Source organism: Carlito syrichta, unplaced genomic scaffold (genome assembly GCF_000164805.1).
Source record: "Carlito syrichta isolate Samal-C Ts95f unplaced genomic scaffold, Tarsius_syrichta-2.0.1 Scaffold309895, whole genome shotgun sequence".
Classification (NCBI taxonomy): Eukaryota; Metazoa; Chordata; class Mammalia; order Primates; family Tarsiidae; genus Carlito; species Carlito syrichta.
This window is the reverse complement of record NW_007253991.1, coordinates 486,843-505,573: the sequence shown is the minus strand read 5'-3', so window position 1 is coordinate 505,573 and position 18,731 is coordinate 486,843. Positions and strand designations below refer to the sequence as shown.

At 38.6% G+C, this 18,731-nt stretch overlaps 1 protein-coding gene across 2 annotated transcripts in view; it reads right to left on the bottom strand.

Annotated features, from left to right (window-relative positions):
* The window catches only part of SHQ1 (SHQ1, H/ACA ribonucleoprotein assembly factor), a 109,852-nt gene that overhangs the window by 60,165 nt on the left and 30,956 nt on the right, over positions 1-18,731 (bottom strand). For both annotated transcript variants that reach the window (XM_021717636.1, XM_008068215.2), the window contains 3 exons: positions 16,004-16,158; positions 14,124-14,177; positions 11,257-11,380 (listed from right to left, as the gene is read on the bottom strand). In XM_021717636.1, the coding sequence (XP_021573311.1) occupies positions 11,257-11,380; positions 14,124-14,177; positions 16,004-16,158 (333 nt within the window). The remainder of the gene's footprint in view (positions 1-11,256; positions 11,381-14,123; positions 14,178-16,003; positions 16,159-18,731) is intronic.

The following is an 18,731-nucleotide window of genomic DNA, read 5'->3' as shown; positions in this document are numbered from 1 at the left end:
AGCAGGTCGAGGCTACGGTGGCCAGGAGCGGCCACTGCACTCCAGTCTGGACGACAGAGTAAGACTCCAACTCAAAAAAAAAAAAAAAGAACTCCTGCAGGAATTAAATGAGACAATAAACATGTAAGAACTTCAAGTGGATTGCCTGAACCTGAGGGTTTGAGACCAGCCCGGACAACTTGGCAAGACCTCATCTTTACAAAAAATAAAAAATTAGCCGGGTGTGGTAGCATGCATCTGTAGTTCCTGCTACTTGGAAGGCTGAGACAGAAGGATCGCTGGAGTCCAGCAGGTCTGATGCTGGGGTGGCCATGAGCGTGCCACTGCACTCCAGCCTGGGTGACAGAGTGAGACTCCAACTCAAAAACAAAAAGGAGGACGACAACAGATCATAGAGGGGTAAAGGACTCTGCAACTCCCTTTCCTGGCTCCCAGACACTACTTGTGAAGCATCTGCCCACGCATCCCTTCCTCCTCAACACTAGGGCTAGTGCTACAGTTCAGACCACAGTGCCTGGTCTCAGACTTCGTGGGGTCCAGGCAAGAAGAGTCTCCTCTTTTCTCTGTGCTAATACCTTTGTCCCTCTCTCACCCCCATGATACTCTATCCTAAGTGCTACTGTCAGATGAATCTGATTTCATGAGCCCACCAGAAGTCCCAAAGCCAAAATCTTCACTCTCTTTAGCAAGCTGCTGCAGGCTCTCTTCAACCCCGTTCCAACACACTGCGCCCACTTTTTCTAACCATTTCCCCACAGTCAGGGCTCCAGACAAACTAGGGGATCTGCCATTTCTTGGATATGGAACTCTTACCTTCCTCCCCTTGACTTTTTACCTCCTACTTTTCTGAGGAAATATCCTTCTTCCACATCTTCTTTTCCAAATCCTACACATTACTTCACATTATTTATTTATTTGTTTGGTTTTTTTTGAGTTGTAGTTTCACTCGGTCACCCAGACTGGGGTGCAGTGGCCGCTCCTGGTTACTGCAGCCTTGCTTGCTGGGCTCCAGCGATCCTTCCGTCTCAGTCTTCCGAGTAGCCAGAATTACAGGCGCATGCTACCACGCCTGGCTAATTTTTTGATTTATTGTAGAGATGAGGTCTCGCTGCCCAGGCAGGTCTCGAATCTGCGGGCTCAGGCAATCCACTCACCTCAGCCTCCCAAAGGCACGGGAATACAGGCTGAGCCACCAAGTCCGGCTCACATTATTTATTTAAAAGAAAATTTGTTTTAGAGACAGTGTCACTCTCATCCAGGCTGGAGTGCAGTGGCAAATACAATTTAGTACACTTTTGAATTCACTACACCTTTGAATTCCTGGGCTCAAGGGAGCCTCCCCAGCCTTGGCCTCCTGAGTATCTGGGACAACATGCACACACCACCAGGCCCGGCTAATTTTTAAAACATTTTTTTCAGGGGCGAGGGTCTCACTATGCTGCCCAGGATAGCCTCGAACTCCTGGCCTCAAGTGATCCTCTCATCTCAGCCTCCCCAAGTGTTGGGATTACAGGCATGAGCCACTGTGCCTGCCCCTACACTTCCTTCAAGTGATACTTTCCACTCTACTGCACTCATTAGTGTGCTGTGTGTTTCTTCCTTGTCAGTCCCCCTCCCTCCCCCACACTAACAAGCACCTTATCAAATCAGAGTGAGGTGTGGTAGCGGAAGATCCTAAAATCCTATGACTCATCTCCTCCACCTGGATCAGGTTCTGGCTGACAAGATAACACAAGGAAGTGCAAAGAGAGGTAAGGGAATCTGCTTTTTTAAAGGCTTTCTGGTGTTAGCTACATCAGACAATGCAGAGCATCTGCCTCTTTCCCCTGATCTCATCTTGTAACCTGCACAAGGTTGACACACAGTCTCAAGCTAGGATTCAAGGAGCGGAGATCAGGTGTAAGCCCTCTCTGCAGCTACAAACTGACTGGTCCAAGAGGGTATGAGAAAGACAGGCAGGCACTTAGTTTGCTTAGAGACAGAAAACTAGGAGTCCTCCCAGGCTGACCTGAACTCTCAGACATTATCTCTGGCTCTTAGGTGCTTTTTAAATCCTTTACTTCTTTGTTCATATTTAAACTTTGGACATTTTTACATTAAAGACCTCATCTCTACAAAAAAATAAAAAAATTAGCCAGGCATGGTGATGCCTGTAGTCCCAGCTACTTAAATGCTGAGGTGGAAGGATCGCCTGAGTAAAGCAGTTCGAGGCTGTGGTAAGCCAAGATCATCATGATTGTGCCACTGCACTCCAGCCTGAGCGACAGAGTGAGACTCCAACTCAAAAAAAAAAATCCCCCAAACTGGCAATATTACATATTCACAGCACAACAGTAGGCTACAGATGGGCCATGGATCTCTCCAGTTCATACAGGCCTCCTTACTCGCCATTTAATCAAGCCTTGCCATCCTTATTCATTTACTGGCTTGGCCAAGTAGACATCTTAGTTTGCTTCTCCTCTATGGTGCCTACTCTAATGCGAGCCAATGAGATCAGCTACATTTCAACCTATGAGGAGGAGAGAGAATACAGTGAAAGTGATCCATTTCAGTGCTGGTGTGGAAGGCAGCCAAAGACCTAGGTTCACAAAAGGGCTCCCCTTCAACATACCGCCCCTCATACCTAAGGCAGAGGTGGCAATTATGTTCTGTAAAGAGACAGAAAGTTAATATTTTGGCTTTGTAGGCCATGCAATTTCTATTACAACTACTGCCATTATATCACAAAAGCAGCCATAGGCAATATGTAAGTGAACGAGCATGATTACGTTCCAATAAAACTTTATAAACAGCTTTGGCCCCCTCCCCTACCTTGGGAAGGTGAATATTCTCTCTCTCCCTAATTTACTTTCTAAATAAACTATATTGTCCAATCTAAAAAAAAAAAAAAAAACTTTATAAACACTAAAATTAAAATTTCACATAATTTTCATGTGTCTCAAAATAATATTTTTCTGTTGATTTTTTTTCAACACTTAAAAATGTAAAAAGTATTCTTAGCTCAAGGGCCATACAGGATGGATTGGCCTGTGGGTAGTCATTAACATATTTTCCTACGAGAGCCTCTTCTTTGTACCTTATATTATAAATACTTATATTTTGTATCTTATATTTTATCCTATCATTTCTGCTACACAACAAACTCCTTAAGAGCTAAGACCAAATTATAAATATCCTTATAACTCTTCACTGATTCTGTTAAAATGCTCCAACAGAAAATGGATTTGATTCATGTCTGTTGAATAAATAAATGCCTGCCACTTGTTATTTTTCAATATTAGCTTCTTATTTTGTCTCTATTAAAAAAATAGAAAATAAAAAAATTAGCTGGATGTGGTGGTGTGCACCTACAGTCCCAGCTACTTGGGAGGCAGAAGTAGGAAGACTGCTTGAGCCCTGAAATTCAAGGCTGTAGTGAGCTATGGATTGGGCTGCTATACTCCAGCCTGGGTGACAGAGATATCTCAAACAACAACAAAAAAAAAACCCCTCTAGATTACACAAATATACAGTCATGTGCTGCTTAACGAAAGTATGTTCTGAGAAATGTGTCCTTAGGCATTTTTGTTGTATAAACATCACAGAGTATACTTACACAAACCTAGAAGGTAGAGCATACCACATATCTAGGCTATATAAAATTTAGTCTATTGCTCCTAAACTATAAACCTGTACAGCATGCGACTATACTAAACACTATAGGCAATTGTTTCACAATTGTAAGCATCTGTGCATCGGAACATATCTAAACACAGAAAAAGTACAGTAAAAACACGGTATTGTAATCTTATGGGAATACCATTATATATACGGTCCATCATTGACTAAAACATCATTATGCAGTACATGACTGCAATTCTTATATGTTTTCCAGATAACATAGGAAGTATACAAAGCATTATTCAATTTACTTCATTTAGGTCTCAATATTAATATACAACAAGACCTTGATTCATTAGGATCAAATAAAATGTTTTCTGTTTCCCCAAACTTGTCTTAAATATATACAATTTTCTGCCTTTATCTTCTTAGAGAAAGTAGACTTAACTTTGCTTCCATAAAAATTCAGATCCATAAAAAATCTCAAAACTGACTTAAAACTTATTTAAAGAAGCACTAATTATAGAAAGTTTTTTTAAAGCCATACATTCAAACCATGTAACTCACTTGCAGAGCTTTCTATATTGCTCAGCTCAGAAACTGCAGAAACTACCTATCTTAAACAAACAGCACAGGAAATACAGTATAGATTTAAATTGTATATAATAATTAAGAGATCAGTTGATTCTTAGCCATCACTCACCAGTAAGCATTACTATGTAACATCAACATTCAAAGAATAACATTTTAAAATATTTTAAGTGACTTTTTGAAGCAGAAAAGTCATAAGCTGTTAATCATCTGTGCAATTAAAGGGCAATTTATTATTTGTAAACCATATAGGAAATGCTGCCCCCTACAGAGTATTTTAAAAGAACAAATAATTGATAACCCAGAAATTACCAGAAAAGCAGTGTAAACATTTTTAGTGGTTAACAACATTTAGTGATTAAAAATAATATTGGGGGAACAAGATTCTATGGAGATAACTGGAATTTGATTTTCCTTCCTTTGATGTTTATTTCTTATACAATATCCTCCTATGCGGGGTTATATGCATAAACTCACAAATGCTCTGAGGATAAATAATACACGAATGGGAAGAATGTATCAGTTAGGAGACTAGGAACATAGACTTGCACTCCAAGGGAGAAACAAGAGTAAAAGGAGTTGGCTTTGCCTCCTAGAAGGAGAATCCAAAGGGAAGAAGGCCCAGGACTAGCTCAGTGAAGTCCTACTCGCCCTTTCACATACTGAACTGCAGGAGTAACTTCTGCTGTCCTCTGAAGTGCTCTCCTTTCCTGGGTTACTTGGTATGTAAAATGGTCAGCTAACAGGTACAAATGCTACTTCAATATTTGACTTTAATTCCATGCTATTTAAATTTCCTGAGAGCACTATGATTGTGCCATTCTCAGAAACATTAATTGGTATGGAGAATTAAGTAGGCAATAAAAGGCTCAAGAACAATGTAGACTAGGAGGAAGAAAACAAAGAGTTACCATCTTTTTTTTGGCTGGGGAAATGGAATGAAGTAATAATATTAAAGCAGAGACATAAATTCTAGCGACCAGTTAATTCAGATAGAAAGGAATTATCAATTAGTTTTAGAGGTTGTAAGGCAAATCTCAGGATCAGCAAACATACTGACTTTCCATAATTTACTTCTGACAAATTTTCATTAAGGAAATTATGCTGTCCCATGAACGTCCTCATGCTGTTCCTCACAATGTTTAGAACACTGCCCTTCATCCTTCTATGTCCAAATACAACCCATCCTTCAAGTCCCAAATCAAACCTCACAGCCTCTGTGAAGCTTTCCCTGACCCCTAGTGAAATGTCATCTCTTCCTTTCTTCAACTACAATACTTAATCTACATTTCTCATAAGGTACTCTCCACTGTCGACTATGTGTCTGGTGTTATTGATGCACATCTTAGCTACCCTGCTAACACACAGGCTTCCCCCAATGCAGTAATACACACTTAATTTTCTACTGCTCTTTACACTCACAGGATGCTTTGCACAGAATGGCCTTTGAGTAGGTGTTCATTCAAAATATCTGTTGAATTAATCAATTAATAGATGAGCTCATCAACCAATTAACACATACTTGAGAGCACCAGGAAACAGGTAGAAGTCAAGAACTGGAAGTCAAACAAGGCAGAGCTCCCCTCTGTAGAAGTTACACATCTTAAATGACTAAAACTTAGGTCAGTTTCCCTGACTTTATATTTTCACTTGCGTATTTCTCTTCTGAACTACTTATTACAAGAGCAATTTGTTTAAAACCCTGGTGGCTGTGTCATTCTGTGCCCTGTGTCCCATTAGAGCTATTATATCTCCAGGGTCCAGCTTAGCACCTTCACATGGCAGGTACTCAACAAACACTTGCTGAATAAATCTCAAAGTAGTTTCACATGATGTATTTAAAGAATGAAAATTAAAAAGCCTAACAATTCTTTAAAATGTCCACAATTGGGAACACATATAAATTAAATATAGGTAAATGTAATACCGGAAAATCATAGTGATTTCATCTTTTGGTTTTCAAGTTTTGTGATACTTCCCTACAATTCAATACTTTTTAAAAAAAACATTTGCTAAATGGGCTCTGGAATAAACAGAAATTAAACATTAAAAAGAAATTCACCTTTAAGGCTTCTTCAGAACCCAGAGTTCACATAATACACTTGCCATCCTCAATTTCTTAAACACTATTTTTCTTTAATAAAAAAGATCAGCCCCAAGCCCTGGGCTTGGTGCCACAGCTCTTCTTTTCTTTCCTATTGATCGTGTTATTGTATCTACGAAAGAGGTTGATTACTGAACTCAGTTAATGCCATATGTAAGGGTTATTAATCATTTGAAGTAAAACCAGCGTTTAATTGGTGACAACAACCAGACTCCTGAAGGCTGTTTCTCAGATTACAGCCTGCCAGGTAGCTACTATTCATCAGACTTCAAATGTGGTAGAAGACTAGATTTCTATCAGCCTTTTTTTTTTTTTAAAGATACAGTCTCACCATGTTGCCCAGGCTAGTCTTGAACTTACAGCTCAAGTGATCCTCCCATCTCAGCCTCCCAAAATGGTGGGATTATAGGCACCTGGCCTCTACTAGCTTTAAGAACAAAACAGAACAAACAGGAAAAACTAATTCTGTATGTATTTTTATTAGTCAAAAAAATTTTAGACAACTGTTCACAGAGAAATTACTTTTCCTACTAAAATTTGAAATTTAGTAGTATAGTGGTTAAGAGCTCAGACTTTAAAAAAAGAAAAAAAAACCTTTCATAAAGGAAAATCACAACATGTATAAAAATAGGGAGGACAGTATCATGACTCCTGCACACTCACCACCCAAGCAGCAACCACTGTGGCTAACTTGTTTCAGCTACACCCACCCACTTTCCCACAACCCACCATGGACTATTTTGAAGCAGATCCCAGGCTTTGCATAATTTCACTTATAACTATTTAAATACACATAAGGGCACAAACTTCAAGTTATACAGACCTGGAGTCAAATCCAGACTCAACGACCTACTAGCTGTGTGACCTTGGGCTACTGATTTAATTTCTTTGAGCCTGTCTTTTACCTGCAAAATGGGGACCATAATTCCTCTTCACAGGACTATAATATGAGCAAAATGTCACAACATATCTAAAGAGTAGAGCCTAGTGCTGGCACACAGAAAGCAGCTAATACACAGCAGCTATGATCATTATTACTGTACTAGACTTTGAAGGCAAAACTGTTTCTGACTCATTTCCAATGAGACTCACAAAGGACAAAATAGGTAGCCAAAAGTTCCATATTAAAAAGAGATGCTAACTTCTCTTTGCTGAACTTGTAGAGAAAGTAACTAAAACATGAAGAGTGACCTATTAGCCCAAGATTCACATGCAGGAGCTTAGGAGGCTCAAAATCTCTTTGGTTAAAGCTGGTAGAGCTCTGTGGAGTCTCCTACCATTCTTCATGGTTGCAAGGAGGAGGTGCTTTTCTGTCACTTTATAAATCAAGAGGAAGGGGGTTTTAGGAAAGGCCCTAAGAAAGTACAACCTGTTTGCCCTGGAAATTGTCATTGCAGGGTACAAAGACCGGTGTCTGACCCCCATCAAGAAGCAGGAAAGAGCCGCATGTGGCAGCTGAGTGAAGGCCACAGAAAAAGGATCCTCTTCCCTGCTGCTGGCTTCCTACCCTGAGGCAAGCCTCAGTCAGGGAAGAGAAGGTTTTCTTTTGTTTTCTTTTCTTTTTTTTGAGTTGGAGTCTCACTCCATTGCCCAGGCTGGAGTGCAGTGGCATGCTCGCGGCCTCCCCAGCTTCAACCCGCTGGGCTTCAGCGATCCTTCCACCTCAGCCTTCAGAGTAGCTGGAACTACAGGCATGCACTACTACGCCCAGCTAAGTTTTTATTTATTGTAGAGACGAGGTCTCACCAAGCTGCCTGGGCTGGTCTTGAACCCGCGGGCTCAGGCAATCCACTCGCCTCGGCCTCCCAAATTGCTGGGATTACAGGCTGAGCCACCAAGTCTGGCCAGATTTTCTTTTTTAATGACGTTCGAAGTGGGCATTTTAAGTACTGAAATTAGACTCCATTTGTGACTAGAAGTGGTGAGAGAACTTTTTAAAATCTAAAGTGATAGAAAAAGTTATAGGATATATATTATAGGAGACATATGTATATAATATGATATATATAGGATATATATTCCATCCAAGAAGAAAGAAAGAACCCACAGAATGAGCTTCTCAAAGGGGGAACTGAGAGGAAAAATCAAGTAGTTGTTTGTCTTCCACACTATCACATTCAGCCCTTCTGATGTAAGTAGCGTGAGGAATACCTTAAATAGATTAATAGAGGCAGATAGTACAAAGTACTGAGCTATAAGACTTGTCACTTCTAAACAGAATAAACCTTCTGAAGATGTATTAGAAAAGCTGCTCTCTGATAGGTCATTGAATGTGGAGAAGAAGAAAAGCTACTCTTTTTATATCTCTTTTACTATTATTTTCAATTAACAGCAGCTAAGTGACACATCCAGGAAGGATTCTACCTATTCTTTCCAAAAGAATGGAACAAGGAGGAAGCAGTAAAAGTTCATGAAGAGGCAGAGACAGAGAGGAAAGGGGAGAAGTCATGTGCCCCAAGATGACTGATCTAGGCAGAGTAACTCCATGTGCAAGGTCCTTTGTTAAGCTCTAAAACAGTGCTTAAGGGGGCAAAGCAGCATTTCCTGACCTTAAGGAGTTTGGATTAAACATAATCTTGCAACAGCAAGAGAGACAAACAATTTTCTGGAGAAGGGGAGTGAGTAAGAGAAGAAATACAAAACTGAAGAGCTAAAGGTCCGGTAAAGAATCCTTGTAGAGGCTACTATGAGTCAGATAAAGCAAACTCATGGCTCTTTGAAAACTCAGATCTTAATAAATCAGTTATAATGAAATATTCTGCACATTCTGAAGCATTCTCACATTGGTTTTGGAAGCTCATTCCATTTAAGATCAATCTTTCTTTGGGGGAAAAGAGTTATTCATTACTTTTAACTATGGAAGCACCATATTGACCTTTATAATAAAAAGCGTGAACACTGTGACTGCATTGTGAATTATAAGCAGGCACAAATTCATTCTTGGAAAACATTAAATGTCAAACCAGAACTTCTTTCACTTCAATTATGGGGTGTCCAAACAAACGAGCCTCCTCAGTGGCAATAATGGCATCTCTGTGCCATCCACCTGAACTAATAAAGGTTACAATCCTCATCCAGAGTTCATCATCCCCATAGCTTGTGACATGAATGCTAGACACCCAGCCCTCTGTCTAACTAAGCACTAACCAGTCCCAACCCCAATTAGTCACAGAACATGCTGTTATGCTGTATAGAGGGCTCAGATTCATTTTTAGCAGAGAGGCCTCCAGTTTGTTACTTCAAGTTTTCTGTTGCTATCATAACACAGCTGATAAGACTATTGCTTGTCAGAGTGATAATGAATAATAGTTAAGGCTCAATTTCAATTCTGACCTACAAAAATGGTTTGAGTTATTGATTACAGTATAAGTCAAGGCAATCAAATTTATTTTTGGTTATGCAATCACTGAACTGATTACTTTTTCAAATAAAAGACTAAAGAACTAGATTACATCTTAGAATAGAAAGTAACAAGTAGCAGTCTGTATGTGTGAGAGAGTGAGAGTGAAAGAGAGAGTGTGAATGTGTGAGTGTGTGTGCAAACATGCACAGGGGGATGTTGCCAGTTTTCCATCTGGATGCCATGATGTAACAGGATAATCATAAACTGCATTCTCACTGTTTAAGTCCATGAATAATGCCCAGATAATCTTGCATGACTTAAAAAAGAAATGAATTGTGACATGTAACTCAAACTCAACAATCAGTCATTTATAATAGATTGATTCTTCCGGGGTACTTTTAGCAATTCATGAAATATCTTGGATGGAAGACAAGAAGAAATAACATACAAAAAAGAAAAAGCAGTTTGTTTCCTACTGTTAAGTTAAAGAAGACAGATTTCTCAATGATAGTACTCTTTTATCCTACAATCAACAATCCTTCAAAATAAAATCCAGCTAGTCTAAACCAACTGGATGAATAAAAAGACATCTTTCATCTAACTTTGATTCATTTTTACAATTATTTTCTACTTTAAAAGAATCTACTTCAAACATGACTTTTCTCCCCAGGGCAAGAAGACTATAGGTTACACAGAAGGCAAAGTACATCTCAAGGGGGAACAAAACAATAGAGACAACTCTCGCCTTGAAGTCATGAAGTCACCTAGATGCAGAGGGAAGAACTTCCTTTCTTTCAAGCCCTTCTTACTCTGCAGTCTGAAAACTAAGCTCCCAGAAACACTTTTATCTAAGGGCAAAGGAATGATGAGACTCCCCAGGGGAAGAACATAAGAAATGACCATAAAGTACTGAAAGTGACTTTTCAATAAATGTGCCAGAACTAATATGTACAAATGGTTGTTGCCCTCTTCAAAGTCATTATCCTGGAAATTATATACTTATTCTAATGATGCTGTTATGGCACTTTGGAATTTGTTTCAGAGGCTGGAATTTTCTACAATCTTAAAGCTAGCAAATTTTGCCTTTTCGGGCTGAATTTAACAATGTCCAAAAGTGCTCAGAGTAGTTGTGCTTTTGTTGGAAACCTGTCTGACGTTCCAAATCTAGGTTACATGTCCCCTCCTAAATGATCCCTGTCCTTCCCCCAGTAGAGGATTTTTCATTTGGAATTGCTTGCTTCTTATCACCTGTCTCTCTGAAAAACTGTCTACTTCATCAGAGCAGGAAACTCATCTACCTTCTTTATTATTATACCCACAGTCCTATCATACAGACTAGAAAATCATAGGCATCCAAAACATACCGAATGATGCAATCTACTATAATATAAAATGGTTTGGAATACTCTGTGTGCCTTCTTCTCCCTACTCCTCTCAGAAAAGAGTATCACACCTCTGTGCAACTCTGTATCTACATAGAGGGACTATTACTTAAAAGTAATTGAACTAGAGGATGTTTACTACTTATTTATACATATTTAAAAAAATAAAAATCATATCTTCACAGACTAAACACAACTTTTTCACTCTCAAATGTTCAAGTACAAGAATGTCTTACCTAGTTGCAATATCTTGATAGTGTCTCTGCAGGCCTTCGTTGCCAGCTTGAAATGGCGAAAGAGGGGATAGCACAACACTCGTCTTCCAAAAGACACCATAACCTCATGAACATTAGTCCAAGTCTGTGAAGTGTCATTTTAATAAGGGGTCACTGCCACAAAATACGTTATACAAACAAAAGCACACAACAGAAAACTTCTCTCAATTAAAAACTTTAAATTTGACTAGGCCCAGTGACTCACACCTGTAATCCCAACACTTTGGGAAGCAGAGACAAGAGGACTGCCTGAGCCCAGGGGTTCAATTAGCCAGGTGTGGTGGCGCACCTGTAGTTCCAGCTACTTGGAAGGCTGAGGCAGAAGGATCGCCTGAGCCTAGTAGATCGAAGTTTCAGTAGCCATGAGCATGCTACTACACTCCAGCCTGGGTGACAGAATAAGACTCCGACTCAAAAAATAAATAAAAATAAAAACTATAAGTTTGGATCAGCATAAAGCCAAGCAAAAGAGAAACACAAAATCATGAACTGTGATTATCTCTGTATACCTTACCATGAAATAATCATAGTCTATAATTTCTCCTACCATACCAACATATCACAAATGTAGCAGAAAAGTTTTTTAAAGCCTTAAGAATTATCAATAAGAACCTAAAACACATGGCATTAACAAAATACAGACACACATAAAGGACGTTCTAAAATAATATAGGTTTCATGTTTTTGTCTTTTAGGGCCATTCAAGATGGCACAGATAAAGGATGTAAAACTCCTGAACAAAGTATGCTTAAGTCTCCTCTCTCCTTTTTTCAGTTTTTGGCTTTGGGCAGGAGTAACACAATATGTTTACTTGAGTAATTTGCTTACACATCTTCAAGAGAAAACACTGCAGTACTGACTTCTAGAGAAAAAGGTGTTTTATTTTGAATGGTATCAAATTGACACCATTAGCAATTCAAAACTTACCAAAAATACTAGACAATGAAAATTTTCTAAAAAATTATTTTTAAATTGGTTTTTGATAAGCAAAGTATTAAAAATGTAAGCTATATGCAAAATTTTTAATATAAAACTAAGGTCAGGCTTGGTGGCTCACACCTATAATCCCAGCACTTCGGAAGAAGGAGGCAAGAGGTTTGCCTGAGCTCAGGGGTTCAAGACCTGCATGGGCAAATTGGCGAGACCTCATCTCTACAAGAAATTTTTTTTAAAAATTAGCCGGGCATAGTGATATGCACCTGTAGTTCCAGCTACTTGGAAGCTGACGCAGAAGAATCACTTGAGCCCCATAAGTCAAGGCTGCAGTAGCTGTGAGCATGCCAATGCACTCGAGTGAGACTCTGACTTAAAATAAAAATAATAAACAAATAAATATATAAATTGAAACTAGAGGAGAAAGATAATTTCCATGTTATATTAATCCTTAACACTATGAGAGATCTGATTAAGAATACTGAGTACTTGATAAAGGATAGCTTATATTTAAGAAAATGAACTTAAAAAAAATGCTAACAAAAGATTAAATATTTATAAAAGTTTAACATAGCTATTAATATGTCTGGCAATTCTAAGTTATCTCAAAAACAATAAAAATTTCACAATAAAAAAAATAGGTGAATTTTCTTCTCTTTTTTTTTTTTTGAGTCAGAGTCTCACTCTGTCACCCAGGCTGGAGTGCAGTGGCACGCTCACGGCCTCCACAGCCTCAATCTGCTGGGCTCAGGCAATCCTTCCACTTCAGCCTTCTAAGTAGCTGGAACTACAGGCGTGCGTCTGTAACCATACCTGGCTAATTTTTTGATTTATTGTAGAGATGCCCAGGCTGGTCTTGAATCCATGGGCTCAGGCAATCCTCTCACCTCGGCCTCCCAAAGTGCTGGGATTATAGGCATAAATCACCATGCCCAGCCAGTAGATAAATTTTCATGTAGATCTTAATAACTGTACTATAAAATTATCTACTCACTAACCACTCTCAACATACTAACAAATGCTATTACTACAAAACCCAATTCCTCTATTATACACTGATCGTGGTAATATAAGGAACCCAAAAGAAGCCTAGGGAGCACACTTCTCCATCTTCAATGTGTATACAAATCCCTTAGAGACACTGCCATAGGTTCTGGTTCTGATTCAGTGGGTCTAGAGTAGGTCTAAGATTCTGTCTTTCTAAGCTCTCAGCTGAAGCTGCAGGTTAAGCTGTTGGTCTGTGGCTCACTTTTAGAGTAAGTAGCAAGATTCTCTGATGAAGTAAACGCTTCCTTTTCTATTTACATCTCACCTATTATTTGAACAAAGTGATGCCATGAAACAACACTGATTTTACAACTTAAAAAATACTAGTTGTCTTAATTGATGATACAATTACCAACTGCTTACACTGGTACTTTTTTTAAGGTTTCTACTTTTAATTACTATTTTGATGTACAACAGCTTGTTCAAACTATTAAGTTTAAAGATATCGTTCTTTACTGGGCACAATGGCTCACACCTGTAATCCCAGCACTTTGGGAGGCAGAGGAGAGAGGAGAGAGGATTGTGTGAGCCCAGGGGTTAGAAATCAGCATGGGCAACTTGGGGAGACCTCATCTCTATGATAAGTAAAAAAAAATCAGCTAAGCATTGTGGCACATGCCTGTGGTTCCAACTACTTGGAAGGCTGAGGCAGAAGGACCACCTGAGCCCAGCAGTTCAAGGCTACGGTAGCCATGAGTGTGCTGTACTCCAACCTGGGTGACAGAGTGTGACTCCACACCTCAAAAAAAATTCAAGGAACTGCATGAATTACCCAAAATGAAGTAATGTCAACAAGAAAAAAACCCCCTGAACAACAAAGTCTAAACAACTGCAACTAGAAATCATACCTCAAGCCAGCACAGCGTTGGACTCAGTTTTCTGATATTCCATGCAGATTCAACCTTTATTTGTTTTGGAGAAGAGAGTACCATCACAATAGAGGTAAAGTCATTTAAAAATAGTCCAAATATGTTCATTTTATTCAACCAGTATTGTAATAGTATTGACATACATAAGAACTAAAAAGTATTCACAACTACAGAATATTGTTTTACTGATGCAGAGACAATAAGAGGGGAGTTTCTGTTTACTTTCCTTGGGTTTTTATAAAATAAACTCTTCTTCTGACAAAAGTACCAAAACACAAGAGTAAATAAGCAAGGTCTAACTAAAAAGTAAAGTATAATGCTTGCTCAATTTCTGTCCTTCTCAACTAAGTTACTTGCCTCCCAAACATTCTATAGAAAATCTATCAAAGGAATCGAAGATAATAATGAAGTATTGTCTGTGGCACTTAACAAGCTCCTTGAGAATTTGACCTTTCAGAGAATGCTTGTGAGAATAAGTACATTCTAGAGAAAGTCTCAAAGTTTTAAGCCTTCATAATTTCAAACAAGAGAATAAAAGAATAAAAAACAGTCAATTTTACCAAGTATAACTAAACTCTTGCTCCTTTTTTCAAGATTCAATAATATGAAGTACTTTTTTGTCAAAGAAAACATCTTCTCCAATTATAGTATCTTTAAAAGCAGAAACAAAAAGTATTTCCAGATATATTATGCCCCTGACACACTCAATAATACTCAATTTGGAGTCAGATGAAAACCTCAAGAGTCATCTTAGAAATTTTCAAATTCATAATAACAAAAATACTGGCACATATCAAATTTTAACTAAAATATTATGCTAATGCTATGATGTTGAGTAAGAAAGGCAGAGTAAATACTACATACATTATAATACACGTACATACACACATGTGCACATTGAAAGAAGACTGGAAAGAGATATATCACCTTGTAACGGTAGTTATTTCTGATGGCTGAAATTACAGGAAATCTTAATTATTTTCTTTGTGTGTGTATTTTCCTTTATAATATGAAGTATTTGTGTTAATTAAAAAAAAAGGAAAGCATACGCTCAGGTCAAAAACAACTCTTTGAGCAAAGACAATTATAAACAGTTGCAGGGACACACTAACTGGAAAGACTTTCTTTTGGTTTTCCAGTCTTTTTAAATATACAATCAGTGATATAAATGAGAAAGAAATTTAGCTCCTCATTTACAAAATCAAATACAATTTAAGAAGAGATACAATAAGGTCCATATTATTTTTGAAAAATCATTTAAGAAATAATTTACTTTATAAAAGGATTTACTTTTATAATATAAGTTTTTTAAGTAGCAAAAAAAAAGGTATGATGCAGGTCTTTAAAAATCTGTTTCATATCCAATTTTTCAGAAGAACACATACTCCACAAATTGAGGAACATTTGCAGGTAAATACTAAGAATCCTTTTTTTTTTTTTTTTTTTTTTAATGTTCCACTTTGCATCTGCTGACTGATGGCTGGGAGAAAGAATATAAATAGAAATGGCAGTTTACACCCTTGCCAATGTCAAACGTCATGTGACAAAGCTCTCTCCTTTGGCCTAAAAGAGGTGAGAGCTCAGAATAGCCTGCCTCTCTACTGTCAGCTTTACTTCCTTAAACTTCCCTGCTTTGCTATTTGGCAGAGACCAGTGCCAAAAAAGAAGAGAAAAAGACCAAGGAAGAATTATATGCTTGCATGCCGGTCCTCACCACCACCATACACATGTACTCTGCCTGGGCATCCCCTAGGTAACTCATCATGACAGGTTCTACTTTAGACAAAAGACCTCATGTTTTCATGCAGTTTACTTGCACAGTACCCTATGCTGACATGCAGAGACACATGTGCACTTACATTCTTCTCTCCTTCAGTGACACGAATGTCATAGCAATATGCCAGAAGGATATCAATCAAACTGTAGTACACTTGACGACAGGCTCTCTTGTCCAGCACATAAGATTTATTGACAAATTTTCTTAGCTGATATTTCTCTTCTTCAGAAAAAGACACTAGAAGAAAATGCATTTAAAAATAAGATGTTTCATTCAGTTTTGTAAAACCTCCAATGTGGAAGAAGTGTCAGAATTAGAATTGTGACTACAAAAACTGAAATAAAAGTTATTTCTACTTAACTCCAGATATATAAATAACTTTGTAAGTACACTTTACAGTTATTAGAGGCCATGCATTTGTTTAAACCCTAATAGAGCGAAATAAAGAAATTCTAAACAATATCTATTCCTTATTTCCAGATCTCACTTTCTTCTTACACTGTTCTGTTTGAATGCCAGAGTTACCTTGATAATATTCATTATCTATTTTGAAAGTTCTATACCAGGAACTAGGAATATTCCCAGACATTAATCAATGTTAAGGGCATAGTATTTACTTGTTAATATTCTTTGCTTGTGTAAATAAAGTTTTACGTATGACCAAATCACATATATTAGACTTGTGGGATCAGAATGTTTCTTTTCAACACTTCGTTTCACTTCTTTTGCTTGGCACCCTCTCTCCACTCAAATCTTTATCAACAGAATCCCCCACATTAAAAATCTAGTATATATTATTCCATAGTTTTCTCTATACCGTGTAATCATATACAGACACACAAACATATATAATAGGGAATATATAACTCCCATGCTCCAACCCCCACAAAAAACTAGGTCGCTGGTCTGCATTTAGCCCCTTTCACTCAACAATACCCCTGGTAAATCCCTCCAAGTCAACTGGTACGGGGCTAATTTTTGTAAAGGAGTATAATATTCTAAAATGTACCATGTTCTATCCAACCACTCCCCCTACTGATGGATAGTCACTTTACCTCATGCTTGCTGCCAGTGCTAATAATGCTGCAGTAAATATCCTTATCACATGTCCTTGGATATTGACGGCTTTATTTCCATAAACTAGATTCTCAAGTGTAGATTTATTGGGCCAAAAAGTGTATCTGTTTTAGAATGATACTTTACTTAAAGGCTATAATAACTCCTTTCTAACAGCCATGGATAGAAGTTCCTCTTCCTGCACATACCTTCTACCTCCTCCTGGCAAGAAATGTAATAGCTTTATTCCAATCATTTCCATTTAATGAATACAAAGTGACTGTAGAAGGCAGAATTCTAAGATGACCCCAAATGAGTCACTTCACTATGTGGGAATGGAGCATGTAATTTGCTTCTATCCAACAGAATACGAAAAGACGATGGGATAGTCACTTTCATGATGACATTCCATTATTAGCAGACTGGAGCCAGGAACTTGCCCACCAGTTTTGAAGAAATAAGATGCCATGTGGTAATGTGTGAGGGCCTGTGAGAAAGTTACATGGCAGAGGCCTGCCAAGGCCTCTCAGATCTGAGTGGCCCCTTATTGACAGCCAGCAACTAAGTGGGGGCCTCAAGTTCTACAGTCAAAAGGAATGGAATTCTGCCAACAATCCTGTGGCTTTGGAAGAGGACCCTGAGGTCCAGAAAGGAGCTAACATCTATTTAAAAAAAAAAAAAAAAAAAGACAGACATCTTTGGCTATATCCTTGCAAGATCCTAGGCAGAAGACCCAGCTAAGCCAGGCCTACCTCCTAACTTATAGAAACCAAGAATATGAACGTATATTGTATAAAGCTTGTGGTAATTCTTCATGCAGCAAGAAAAAACTAAAATGACGACATATCATTGTTATTTCACTTCAAATTGCTTTAACTGCTAAACTTTGAGCATTATTTCATAGGTCTGTAGGCAATCTGGATTTACTCTCCTGTGAATTAGCCATTTTGTCCATTTTTCTATGTTGCCCAACTTCTTCTATTGGATGGCTTGTCTTGTAAATTAAGAACTCTCTGTATACTAGAGATATAAACCTTAATCATCTCTCCAAATCTACTGTATTTCTATTGACTTTGCTTGTGATACTTCTTGCTGTTGAAGCATTTTTTTTTTCTTTTTTTTTGAGTTGGAGTCTCACTCTGTCGCCTGGATTGGAGTGCAGTGGGCGCTCCCGGACACCGCAGCCTCGACCTGCTGGGTTCCGGCGATCCTTCCGCCTCAGCCTTCCAAGTAGCCGGAATTACAGGCATGCGCTACCACGCCCGGCTAATTTTTTGATTTATTGTAGAGATGAGGTCTCACTGCCCAGGTGGGTCTCAAACCCGCGGGCTCAGGCAATCCACTCACCTCAGCCTCCCAAGGGTGCAGGATTACAGGCTGAGCCACCAAGCCTGGCCATTTTTTTTTTATGTAGCCAAATATGTCCACCTTTAAAAAAAATTCGAATTTATATCCTTAGTTAAGGTTTCCCCAGATCTCTAAATTGTACATGAAGTCTCTTTAAGATGAAATTCACAGCGAGACTCGGCGGCTCAGCCTGTAATCCTGTGCTTTGGGAGGTTGAGGTGAGCAGATTGCCTGAGCCTACGGGTTGAGACCCGCCTGGGCAACTTGGCGAGACCTCATCTCTACAATAAATCAAAAATTAGCTGGGTGTGGTAGCGCACGCCTGTAGTTCCAGCTACTTGGAAGGCTGAGATGGAAGGATGGCCAGAGCCCAGCAGGTCGAGGCTGCGGTGGCCGGGAGCAGCCCT